General features: G+C 38.1%; 2 protein-coding genes across 2 annotated transcripts; one reads left to right on the forward strand and one right to left on the reverse strand.

The window, feature by feature from the left end:
* On the forward strand, positions 1 to 3145 carry LOC110787831 (probable xyloglucan endotransglucosylase/hydrolase protein 28). Its single transcript, XM_021992474.2, has 4 exons — positions 1 to 443; positions 552 to 652; positions 1104 to 1312; positions 2268 to 3145. The coding sequence occupies exons 1-4, from the start codon at positions 236 to 238 to the stop codon at positions 2767 to 2769; spliced, it is 1020 nt and encodes a 339-aa protein (XP_021848166.1). The 5' UTR covers positions 1 to 235; the 3' UTR covers positions 2770 to 3145.
* A 2726-nt stretch (positions 3146 to 5871) lies between these two features.
* On the reverse strand, positions 5872 to 6528 carry LOC130471417 (uncharacterized). The gene has a single exon (XM_056841529.1). The coding sequence runs from the start codon at positions 6526 to 6528 to the stop codon at positions 5872 to 5874; it is 657 nt and encodes a 218-aa protein (XP_056697507.1).
* Between the last annotated feature and the right edge of the window lie 5722 nt (positions 6529 to 12250).

The raw sequence follows: 12250 nt of genomic DNA on the forward strand, positions 1-12250 counted from the left end.
TCACTAGACTCACTACTAGACTCACTACCACCACCCTCCACCAATAAAACCAATCCTCCTCTCCGTGTCTCTTTCCCACTTACCTTTTTTGCTACTTTCTCTCTCTCCTCTCACTCATTCATTCATTCATTCTTCTTCAACATTCTTTCTCTTTTCCTCTGAAACTTGCCTGCTTCAAGAGGGTTTTGCATCATCTGAAAAAAGCTCCCTTTTTCTTTATAAAAAATAAATAAACATGGGATGTTATAGAAATAGGTTAATTCTATCATTACTGCTCATTTTCTGCATTTTTAAGGAGATAATTGCCTTTTCTGGGGTAATTAGTGAAAATAAGCTACCCTTAATCTCATTTGATGAAGGCTATTCCCATCTCTTTGGAGATGATAATCTGATGGTTCTTAGAGATGGAAAATCTGTTCTTCTTTCTCTTAGTGAAAGAACAGGCATGTTACTTTAATTTTCTCTTTTAATTTTCTGGGTTATCATTTTCTTTTTTTTGATAATTTTTGCTAATTTTTCTGATTTTTTCTTGTTGATATTGTTGTATTCAGGTTCTGGATTCATGTCACAAGACCTCTACTTACATGGGTTTTTCAGTGCTTCAATTAAACTGCCTGCTGATTATACTGCTGGGGTTGTCGTTGCATTCTATGTAAGTTCTGTTTTTAGTAACTTTTTTCTGGAATTATTCCCCTGTTGTATTTTGTTGATTATTTAGTCATATTCTTGCTTAATTGCAATTTTTTGGGTGTAGAATGATGCTAAATGGGTTTTTATTAATTGATGATTTAGCGTTCCGATTGTGGTAATTACTGAAATTAATGAAGGTGGAGTCTTGGCTAATTAATTTTCATGTATGTAGTAATTTGTTAATTACAATTACCTCATGTATAAAAATAAGTTACTAATCTGGGTGAAACCAGAAGTTATAATATTCCAGCTGAGTGCTAATTCTTCAAAGACAGAACACTGATTTTTCAAAATTTTCATGTAAATGGGATTGTATATGTCAATGATTTCAGCAAATTCTGTAAACTGTAGTGTAGACATGGTAGATAAGTTTCAAACACCAATAAATTTGTGGGTTTATTTTCAATTTGCAGATGTCTAATGGTGATATGTATGAGAGTAATCATGATGAGATCGATTTCGAGTTCTTAGGGAATATCCGAGGGAAGGAATGGAGGGTTCAAACGAATGTGTATGGAAACGGTAGCACGAGTGTAGGTAGAGAAGAGAGATACACGTTGTGGTTCGACCCTTCCGAGGAATTTCATCGTTACAGCATACTGTGGACTGAAGATCAAATCATGTAATTGCTTTTCACCATCTATCTTGAATCTTTCCTTTTTCCTCCTTGTCCTTTATGTTTATTTGATTCTATTCTTGTTTATTGGGCGTGTTGTGTTGTGTCGTGCTTGTTTCGTTTTTGCAATATATCATGCTAATGTGCTCTACATTGTCAGCTTTACTTTATCTGTTGATAGTTCTTTTGTCTAAGTAGTTAATACAATTGCTGAAATTTGAAAGCAACAAATGCAGGATTAGTTTTAGTATGGAGTATGTAGTTAAATTTCATCACTTTGGTTGATAATGACTTAATTTGGACTGTCAATTACTAATCGCCAACTGTAAAGGGCTAATGCTTATCATTTTTGACACTAAAGTTTTTTATTGACCAACAGATTAAAGTATCCTTTTTCCTAAATGTAGATTGGATTCCTGAGAAACAGAAATTAGCATTTTTATCTGAGATTTTCTTTTGGAAAATGCACCATCTTCATGGTGTGAAATTTCTGGTCCTAGAGGCCGATACTGATATTTTTATCGTAATTTTCGATGTCATGATCGGGTAGGTGAAAATTCCAAGTCATGTTTGGAGGTTTCTTCATGGACTTTTGTATAGCTTTAGATATTATTTGAGCTATTTTTTGATGGCAATCAACTTGAGACTTATCTGGTGTTTGATATAGTATCCCTTGCCGGGGCGCTTCTTCATACGGTTTTCTGTGGTCTATGTTGATCTCTTTTAAGATACCACCTCTCTGGCAATTGTTTCCTTGTGCCTGAAAATGGACCTAAAAGAATATTGGACCCTCATTTTATTCATGACTTTATATATGCCTTTTAATTTCCATTCATTTGTATATTCCACTAATTTCCAATATATCGTACAACAGCAAAATTGTTTAATTTCAGCATTTCAGCATTATTGGTATTGCAGTACTATTTTGATGTTTTGTTTAACTTCCTCCAATGGATTGCAGATTTTATGTGGATGATGTTCCCATTAGGGAGATAAGGAGGACAGCAGCAATGATACGCGATTTCCCTTCGAAACCAATGACATTATATTCTACAATATGGGATGCCTCAACCTGGGCCACCAACGGTGGCAAGTACAAAGTGGATTATCGGTATGCACCTTACGTAGCTGAATTCTCCGATCTCGTTCTCCATGGTTGTGCGGTTGATCCGATCGAACGGTCTCGAAAATGTGACGACATTGCCTCCGTCGACGGTTCAATTCCAAGTGGCATCACCCCATTGCAAAAGATCAAGATGGCAAACTACAGGAAGAAATACTTAACCTATTCATATTGTTATGACAAGTCTAGGTACAAGCTTCCTCCTAGTGAGTGTGTCCTAGACTCTAGGGAGGCGGACCGCCTAAAAAGATTCGACCCGGTTACATTCGGAGGAAGCAAACGCCACCGTGGGAGGCGTCACCACCGCGGTACCACTCGAAACGACAAGGCTTCGATATAAGTGCATTCCCACACATCATTGGTAGCCACAGTTTCTCCTATCCCCTACATTATTATTTTTGGTCCATAGATGTTTAGATAATTTGTCTTATCTTTTTGTTCACATGAATATAGAAGAAAAAGGACAAAAAAAAGGTGGTAAGAGAGCGCATAGATATATTAATGATTAATGGGTTAGGTATCAATTAAGTTTTATCATAATATCAAATGGGTGGGTATGTAAATAATTGTTACATTTTGTTGGATTTTGTTTGACCCATAGGCTTATTCATGGATGTTGTTCCTTTTTTATTTTTTCTTTTAAAAGTATTGTAAGGTCGGTCATGTATGTGTTTGTGATTTCAATAAATATTTAGCGCGCAATGTGGATTCCTTTCCTTTGGTCAATAAATACGACATTATTCTTAGATTACAGAATATTTGATTGCGAAGTGTATGTTTTCCTGTTCTTTCTTAGATTCATTGAGTTTGCCCATCTTATTCAATCTAGTCCGGCTTATATTTATGTGTCTAAGATTTGAGATTAAATCCCGTCTATTACTATTCATTGAAATTCTTGATAGGTAATTAGGGTGGGGCCGGGGGTGGTCAGAGGTGGGACCCGAGCGGAGTAACTTTTGTGGTGAGTTTGTCAAATAATGCTAAAACGAATTCGGTGCAAAGTTTATATGTAGTGGGGATCCGAGGTTGGTTGGTTAGGCTATCCAAAATTTGAATACTTAAATAAAAGCATAATTGTGGTGAAATGGGGTCGACCATAGGACGTTTTAGTAGGTTTGTGGGACAAAACTGGGAATTTAAAATGAAGGAATAAAATTTATGTATGATCACGATTCATGATGTTGGTTTGCATGGATAGACTGATGATTAATTAATATTGTAGTGGAACTTTTTTTTTTATTTTATATTTTTTGAGGGGTTTCCTTTTTAGGTAATAGGTCCACCCTTGAGAGTTGAGGCCTTGACTCGTTAAGTCGATTTTGACATTTTTGAGGATAGTACTACACGAAAATGTAGAATTAGTTATGAAGTTATGATGGATTCCACTATAAAAACTACAAGTATTAGAATTTGAATTTGATGTGTTGATCAAAACCACTCCACTATTACAAATATGGCCGTGTTTGTAAAATAACTTTTTCATTTGGCCAAATAATCAAAAAGTTAGGTATGGTAAATGGTTTATTCAGTCAACTAAAATGCGGGTAGGAATGAGCCGATAAGTTCGTGAACATGTGAAGAAGTTCGGCCATAGGATGCTCATTCATAAATAAATGAGTCCGAAAAAAATTTCAAGCCCGTTTAACGAGATTACCTAGAACAACTTGATATTCGACTAATTTAGACTCGCGAACAGCTCGTTAGTCGTTCGTATTCGTTAAATATAAAACTCGTTCAAACCCGAATGATTTATATGGAAAAGATTACCCAAATATATATACTACGTATATCATGATACTATACATTTACTGTATTCTATAATTAAGGCTAAGAAATACTCCCTCCGTCCCTTAATACTCGACCTGTTTTGACCGGACATGCTTGTCAATGCACAACTTTGACCACCAATTTCTTTAACTACATATTATAAAAACTTATATATTAAGATGAAGCCAACAATATATTATATACTAACATTTGTTTTCATATACTAGAAATAAAATAGGGTCAAAGTGAATTAAGTGAATAGTGCAAAAAGTCAAAACAGGTCGAGTATTAAGGGACAAAGGGAGTAATAAATTAATGACATAACCAAAAAATATTTATGTTTATGACTCTTTATCCCCCCAACCCAAAAACAACAAATCAAAAATTATTTCTCCAATCAAATATTTAAGATTCAAAATCAATCACTCCGTAGAGTGTATACTAAAACATACACCAGAAATGACACATGTAATCTTCTGATGTGTTCTTAATTTTTTTTTTATTTTTTTTTTCAATTGAAAAATCTTCTAAAATCACTAGCTTATTGAATACTAGATTAGATCCCGTGCAGATTTTGATAATTTTTTTTCACAAAATATTTAAATGAATATCTCCCAAACTACTGCATAGTTATAACATTTTTAACATACTCATTTAAAAATGTTATAACTATGCAGTAGTTTGGAAAATATAATTATATACGAAGTATTATACATTCTACCAAAAACAATCAAGTACTCTCTCTGTCCTGAAAACTCGAAACGCCTTTTTTATACGGATTTTTCATGAAATACCCCTGAGTTTTCACGAAATTCACCAAAGCCCCTCGACTTTCAGAAATTCACCAAATGCCCCTCACTCTCACTAAAATACCCAAACTACCCTTACTACTAACGCGCCGTTAGTCCGCCGTTAGCCTACTTTATAATTCACCAAATGCCCCTATATTTTAATTGAATTCACCAAATACCCCTAAATATAAACTTAATTCTCTAAATACCAAAGACTGAAAAATAGCTATTTAAAGTCCAACGGCTAGTTTTGGGATTTGAAAAGTAGTCGTTGCTTGTTGTTTTGTTATAAATAAGGCTGGTCTGAGTGTTTGTTGTAGTTTCATCCCATTTTAGTCATGAGTTTTCAATCAAAATCTTCATCCACACAAAATGAGTCCACATATATTAGAGTTCCTAACCAATTTTGTTATTGTGGGAGGAAATTTGCAATCCGGAGCTCTGATACGACACTCAACCCACAAAGGCTATACTACAAGTGCGATCCATGCAACAATCTTAGATGGTGTAAGGGTAGAGTTGAGCAAGAAAACAGGGGAAACATTGATGAAGGAGAAAGTGTTGAAAATCGGGGGAAAAGTAAGATGCAAGAAGAATTGAAGCAAATGAAGAAGAAGCTTAAACAACAACAGAAAGTAGTGAATCTTGTAATTCAAATGGGAATATTGATGTTTGTAATCTTACTTTTTGTAATAATGAAGTGAAACAATCTAAGAACAACTACTTGTTTTTGCATAATTACATATGCACAAAAAACCCACATTTGGGAAGCATTCCTGATTTAGCTTACTTTACAAAAAATATGTGCACCATTTACATGTGCTGTTGTTTTCTATGTTAATCCAAATCAAAAAGTCATTCTACCCCCCAAAATTCACACTGCCTCATGCTTGCTTTGACCTTTTCCCCTTGGGTGGTGCCTTGGATGTACTTGCACCATCAGATGATGCCTTCCTCTTCTTTGTAGGAGCTCTCTGCTTTGGTGGAGCCTTGGAACTTCCAGCACCATTCTTACAAGTCCTTGCATTGTGGCCCATTTCCTTGCACTTTCCACACTTGACTGAGGTATGCCTCTTCCTCTTCTTAGCTTCCATGGCATTCCTCTTTCTCTGTTTAGGGGGTCTTCCAGCACTCCTCTTGATCCCAGGGGGATTAATGGTGGGAAGGGAGTACTCTGGCCATTGACTGGGGTCAGGCATTGGGTGCATATGCTCTGCATATGTCTGCTTATAGGCAGCACCCTTGAAATAGCCAAACACAAAATCTTCAGGGCTAAGTCTTTGGTTGTAAATCACCCTCAAACCATGTTTGCAAGGGATTCCAGAGACCTGCCATACCCCACATCCACATCTCCTGGTGTCAATCCTCACTGGGAAGTGCACATTTCCATCCCTCACCTCATACTCCCCACCTCCACAAGGAGTAGAGTAGCAAAACCTGGACTCTGCACCTCTGAGCTCAAGTTCCTGTCTGGCATACTCAGTTAATTGGTGAGGTTCCATGTTGACAGCTTTGTCAAATCTGACCCCAATTCTCTGCATAGCCCATTGTCTTATTGCTGTAAATCAAATAGGAAACAACCAGGGAATCATAAGATGCAGAGACTGTTAGGTTATGATACATATGATATTACATAAATCATGCGGAAACAACCATTAACCCAGGAATACATATTATTTACACATAATCATATAGCATAATTTAGATGCATACTCTTTGTTGCGTGCCTTCCCTAGCTGCGCCCGAACCGAACAAGAACAAGTCTTTAGGACTCCAAGTGTCGTCCCTCCGTAGATAGTCCACAGCATGTCCGGATCCGCCTTAAGATTGACCAACTAGAATCGCCCTTAAGGTACTAGAATTTTCGGCACTTTTGAGCAAGGAATGTGGCTGAATTTTTCTCTCAAAACTCACTTTGAATACTTGAATTAATCTCTGAAAATATGTGACCCTAGGCACGTATTTATAGAGTTATGGAAAGGGAATTGTAATCCTAATAGGACACGAATTAATTAAACTTAGAATCCTACAAGAACTCTAATTAATTAATTTATCCTTTTAGGAATAGGAATTTAATCATATACTAACTCTAATAGTTTTAGGAATCATGCATGAACACAAACCCACACACACACATACGGCAGCCACAAGGGCCGCCCATGCGCGTGCGTGCGAGCAGCAGCCCACGCAGCGAGGCCCACGCAGCCGTGGCCTTGGCGCGCGCTGGGCCTGCCTTGCGGTAGGCCTGGGCGCTGCCTTGGCTGGGCTTGTGGCACGCGTTTGGCTTGCTGGGCGATGGCCCGACTTCGTGCTGGGCCTTCGTCCGGCAGGCCTCGTCCGATGCTAATTCGTACGATACGCTTCCGATTAAATTCCCGGTTCCGGAATTCATTTCCGATACGAACAATATTTAATATTTCCGATTCCGGAATCAATTTCCGTTTCGAACAAATATTTAATATTTCTGTTTCCGGAATTATTTTCCGATTCCGATAATATTTCCGTTTCTGACAATATTTCCGTTTCCGGCAATATTTCCGATTCTGGCAATATTTCCATTTCCGATAATATTTTCCGATACGTACCATGTTTCCGTTTCCGGCAACATCTACGACTTGGATAATATTTATATTTCCGATACGATCCATATTTCCGTTTCCGGCAATATCATCGTTTCCGGAGTATTCATTTCTTGCTTGTGACGATCTCAGCTCCCACTGAAACCAAGATCCGTCGATTCCGAATATCCATAGATAGAGTATCTAATGCCATTAGATACTTGATCCGTTTACGTACTATTTGTGTGACCCTACGGGTTCAGTCAAGAGTAAGCTGTGGATTAATATCATTAATTCCACTTGAACTGAAGCGGCCTCTAGCTAGGCATTCAGCTCACTTGATCTCACTGAATTATTAACTTGTTAATTAATACTGAACCGCATTTATTAGACTTAACATAGAATGCATACTTGGACCAAGGGCATTATTTCCTTCAGTCTCCCACTTGTCCTTAGGGACAAGTGTGCATTTCCTAATTCCTTTATCGCTCGATGCTTGCTCTTGAACATAAGGTAAGAGTTTTCATCCTTATTATGTCCAGAGGTGTTCCTCGGTTTCAGAGTTCAACTGATCAAATAAACAGATAATCATAGCCTATGATTCATCCGAGCACGGCCATGCATTTCACAGTTTCTAGCTCTCCGAGTGGCCTTGTACAACTTTTAAGCATCTCATCCCGATTTATGGGAGGACAATCCCAATCTTGCGATCTTGAGATTAGACTTCGTTTGATAGGTGATTACCTGAGCGTTGCCTTTATAGCCTCCTTTTACGGTGCGACGGTTGGTCAACGTCAAAGCAACCAGTTCTCAAACAAGTAATCTCAAATCACTCAGGTATTGAGGATTTAGTGTCTAATAATTTAATGAAATTTACTTATGACAGATTTTCATCTCTTACAGTAAAGTTTCATAGGTCTTGTCCGATACTAGTCTTCCCAAAGTAAGTATCTATGCAAATGATTATGACATTGCCATGTCCACATAGTTCAAGAAACAGAACTACTAGTCATCTTGCATTCTAATCGTCTAACGTTTTCTATGCGTCCAATTTTATAGAAAACTCCGACTAGGGACCATTTTCAACCTTTGACATTCAAGTTCACTTGATAGACATTTCTTAGTCACAGGACTGGTCCTGACAGTCTATCTTGAATATATCGTCAAATTGAAGGGACTCATCATTTAATAAACCACAAATTAAATGGAAAAATGAATTCTTTTCATTTATTGTGAATGATTAACCAATAATGTTTTACAAAGATTTAAACTCTAAAACTTTAAAACATTAAACAGAGACATCAAAGCCATTCTCCAATATGCTTGATTCCCATAGCTGCAGTGTGCGAGTTGTGCTTCGCCTGCGGCAGAGGTTTAGTCAATGGATCTGATATGTTGTCATCAGTTCCAATCTTGCTTATCTCGACTTCTTTTCTTTCAACGAACTCTCGTAGAAGGTGAAATCTACGAAGTACATGCTTGACTCTCTGGTGGTGTCTAGGCTCTTTTGCCTGTGCAATAGCTCCGTTATTGTCACAATACAGGGCTATTGGTCCTTTAATGGAGGGGACTACACCAAGTTCACCTATGAACTTCCTTAGCCATATAGCTTCCTTTGCTGCTTCATGTGCAGCAATGTACTCCGCTTCAGTTGTAGAATCCGCAATGGTGCTTTGCTTAGCACTTTTCCAGCTTACTGCTCCTCCGTTGAGGCAGAAGACAAACCCAGACTGTGATCTGAAATCATCTTTGTCGGTTTGGAAACTTGCGTCCGTATAGCCTTTAACAATTAATTCATCATCTCCACCATAGACCAGGAAGTCATCTTTGTGCCTTTTCAGGTACTTCAGAATATTCTTGGCAGCAGTCCAATGCGCCTCTCCTGGGTCTGACTGGTATCTGCTCGTAGCACTGAGTGCGTACACAACATCCGTGCGTGTACATATCATAGCATACATTATTGAACCAATCAATGATGCATATGGAATCCCAGTCATTCGTCTACGCTCATCAAGTGTTTTTGGGCACTGAGTCTTGCTTAGAGTCATTCCATGAGACATGGGTAGGTAGCCTCGCTTGGAGTCCGCCATCTTGAACCTATCAAGCACCTTATTGATATAAGTGCTTTGACTAAGTCCAATCATCTTTTTAGATCTATCTCTGTAAATCTTGATGCCCAATATGTACTGTGCTTCTCCTAGATCTTTCATCGAAAAACATTTCCCAAGCCAAATCTTGACAGAGTTCAACATAGGAATGTCATTTCCGATAAGTAATATGTCGTCGACATATAATACTAGGAAAGAAATTTTGCTCCCACTGACCTTCTTGTATACACAAGATTCGTCCGCGTTCTTGATAAAACCAAAGTCACTGACTGCTTCATCAAAACGTATATTCCAGCTCCTGGATGCCTGCTTCAATCCGTAGATTGATTTCTTTAGCTTGCATACCTTTTTAGCATTCTTTGGATCCTCAAAACCTTCAGGCTGTGTCATAAACACAGTTTCTGTTAAAACGCCGTTTAAGAAAGCAGTTTTGACATCCATCTGCCATATTTCGTAGTCGTAATATGCAGCGATTGCTAACATTATCCGAATAGACTTTAGCATTGCAACTGGTGAAAAGGTTTCATCGTAATCCACACCGTGGACTTGCCTGTAACCTTTTGCAACCAATCTAGCTTTGAAAACTTCAAGTTTCCCATCCTTGTCCTTTTTCAGTTTGAAAACCCATTTGCTTCCAATGGCTTGGTAGCCATCTGGCAAATCGACCAAATCCCATACTTGGTTTTCAGACATGGAGTCTAATTCAGATTGCATGGCTTCTTGCCATTGCTTGGAGCTAGGGCTCGTCATAGCTTGTTTGTAAGTCGCAGGTTCATCACTTTCAAGTAATAGAACGTCATAGCTCTCGTTCGTCAAAATACCTAAGTACCTTTCCGGTTGAGATCTATATCTTTGCGATCTACGCGGGGTAACATTTCTAGATTGACCATGATTCTCACCAGATTCTTCTAAAGATCTCTGAGTTTCATCCTGAATGTCATCTTGAGCATTCTCTAGAGTTTGTTGTTCGACTCGAATTTCTTCGAGGTCTACTTTTCTCCCACTTGTCATTTTGGAAATGTGATCTTTCTCCAAAAAGACACCATCTCGAGCAACAAACACCTTGTTCTCAGATGTATTGTAGAAGTAATACCCCTTTGTTTCCTTTGGATAGCCCACAAGGATACATTTGTCAGATTTTGGATGAAGTTTGTCTGAAATTAATCGTTTGACGTATACTTCACATCCCCAAATCTTAAGAAAAGACACATTTGGAGGCTTTCCAAACCATAATTCGTATGGAGTCTTTTCGTCAGCTTTAGACGGAGCTCTATTTATAGTGAGTGCAGCTGTATTTAGTGCATGTCCCCAAAATTCTAATGGAAGTTCGGCCTGACCCATCATTGACCTGACCATGTCTAGCAAGGTTCTGTTCCTCCGTTCCGACACACCGTTCCATTGTGGTGTTCCAGGAGGAGTCAATTCTAATAGAATTCCACATTCTTTCAGATGGTCATCAAATTCATAGCTCAGATATTCACCGCCTCTATCAGACCGCAGTGCCTTAATCTTCTTGCCTAATTGATTCTCTACTTCACTCTGAAATTCCTTGAATTTGTCAAAGGATTCAGACTTATGCTTCATTAGGTAGACATAACCATACCTACTGAAGTCATCAGTGAAAGTGATAAAGTAGCTGAAACCACCTCTAGCATTTGTACTCATTGGTCCACATACATCTGTATGGATTAAACCCAATAGTTCATTTGCTCTTTCTCCAACTTTAGAGAAAGGTTGCTTTGTCATTTTGCCAAGTAAACATGATTCGCATTTACCATAATCCTCTAAGTCAAATGGTTCTAGAATTCCTTCCTTTTGAAGTCTTTCTAAGCGTTTCAAGTTTATATGGCCTAATCGACAATTCCACAGATAGGTGAGATCTGAATCATCCTTTTTGGCCTTTTTGGTATTTATGTTATATACTTGTTTGTCGTGATCTAATAAATAAAGTCCATTGACTAATCTAGCAGATCCATAAAACATCTCTTTAAAATAAAACGAACAACTATTGTCTTTTATTAAAAAGGAAAATCCCTTAGCATCTAAGCAAGAAACTGAAATGATGTTTTTAGTAAGACTTGGAACATGGAAACAATCTTCCAGTTCCAAAACTAGCCCGGAGGGCAACGACAAATAGTAAGTTCCTACAGCTAATGCAGCAATCCGTGCTCCATTTCCCACTCGTAGGTCGACTTCACCCTTGCTTAACTTTCTACTTCTTCTTAGTCCCTGTGGATTGGAACATAAGTGTGAGCCACAACCTGTATCTAATACCCAAGAAGTTGAATTAGCAAGTATACAGTCTATAACGAAAATACCTGAAGATGGAACGACTGTTCCGTTCTTCTGATCTTCCTTTAGCTTTGGACATTCTCTTTTGTAATGGCCTATTCCATCACAATAAAGACAGCTTGATGTGGACTTGTCCTGCTTTGATTTAGCATTGCCCTTGGACTTTCCACCTTTCTTGAACGGTCTCCTTCTAGCCTTGAGTAAATCTTTGGCTTCACAGTCCAGTATTATTTCAGCCTTTCTGACAAGGTGAACAAATTCTGCAACTGTTTCTTCTCTTGGTTCACTTAGGTATAGTTGCTTGA

The sequence above is a fragment of the Spinacia oleracea genome, chromosome 4 (genome assembly GCF_020520425.1).
Source record: "Spinacia oleracea cultivar Varoflay chromosome 4, BTI_SOV_V1, whole genome shotgun sequence".
Taxonomy (NCBI): domain Eukaryota; kingdom Viridiplantae; phylum Streptophyta; class Magnoliopsida; order Caryophyllales; family Amaranthaceae; genus Spinacia; species Spinacia oleracea.

What these genes read in the sequence shown, in the direction of transcription:
- LOC110787831 (XM_021992474.2), top strand. Translation starts at nt 236, where the DNA reads ATGGGATGTTATAGAAATAGGTTAATTCTATCATTACTGCTCATTTTC. An exon ending in TTCTCTTAGTGAAAGAACAG is followed by an intron (nt 444 to 551) that starts GCATGTTACTTT and finishes TGTTGTATTCAG; the next exon opens with GTTCTGGATTCATGTCACAA. An exon ending in TGGACTGAAGATCAAATCAT is followed by an intron (nt 1,313 to 2,267) that starts GTAATTGCTTTT and finishes AATGGATTGCAG; the next exon opens with ATTTTATGTGGATGATGTTC.
- LOC130471417 (XM_056841529.1), bottom strand. Translation starts at nt 6,528, where the DNA reads ATGCAGAGAATTGGGGTCAGATTTGACAAAGCTGTCAACATGGAACCT.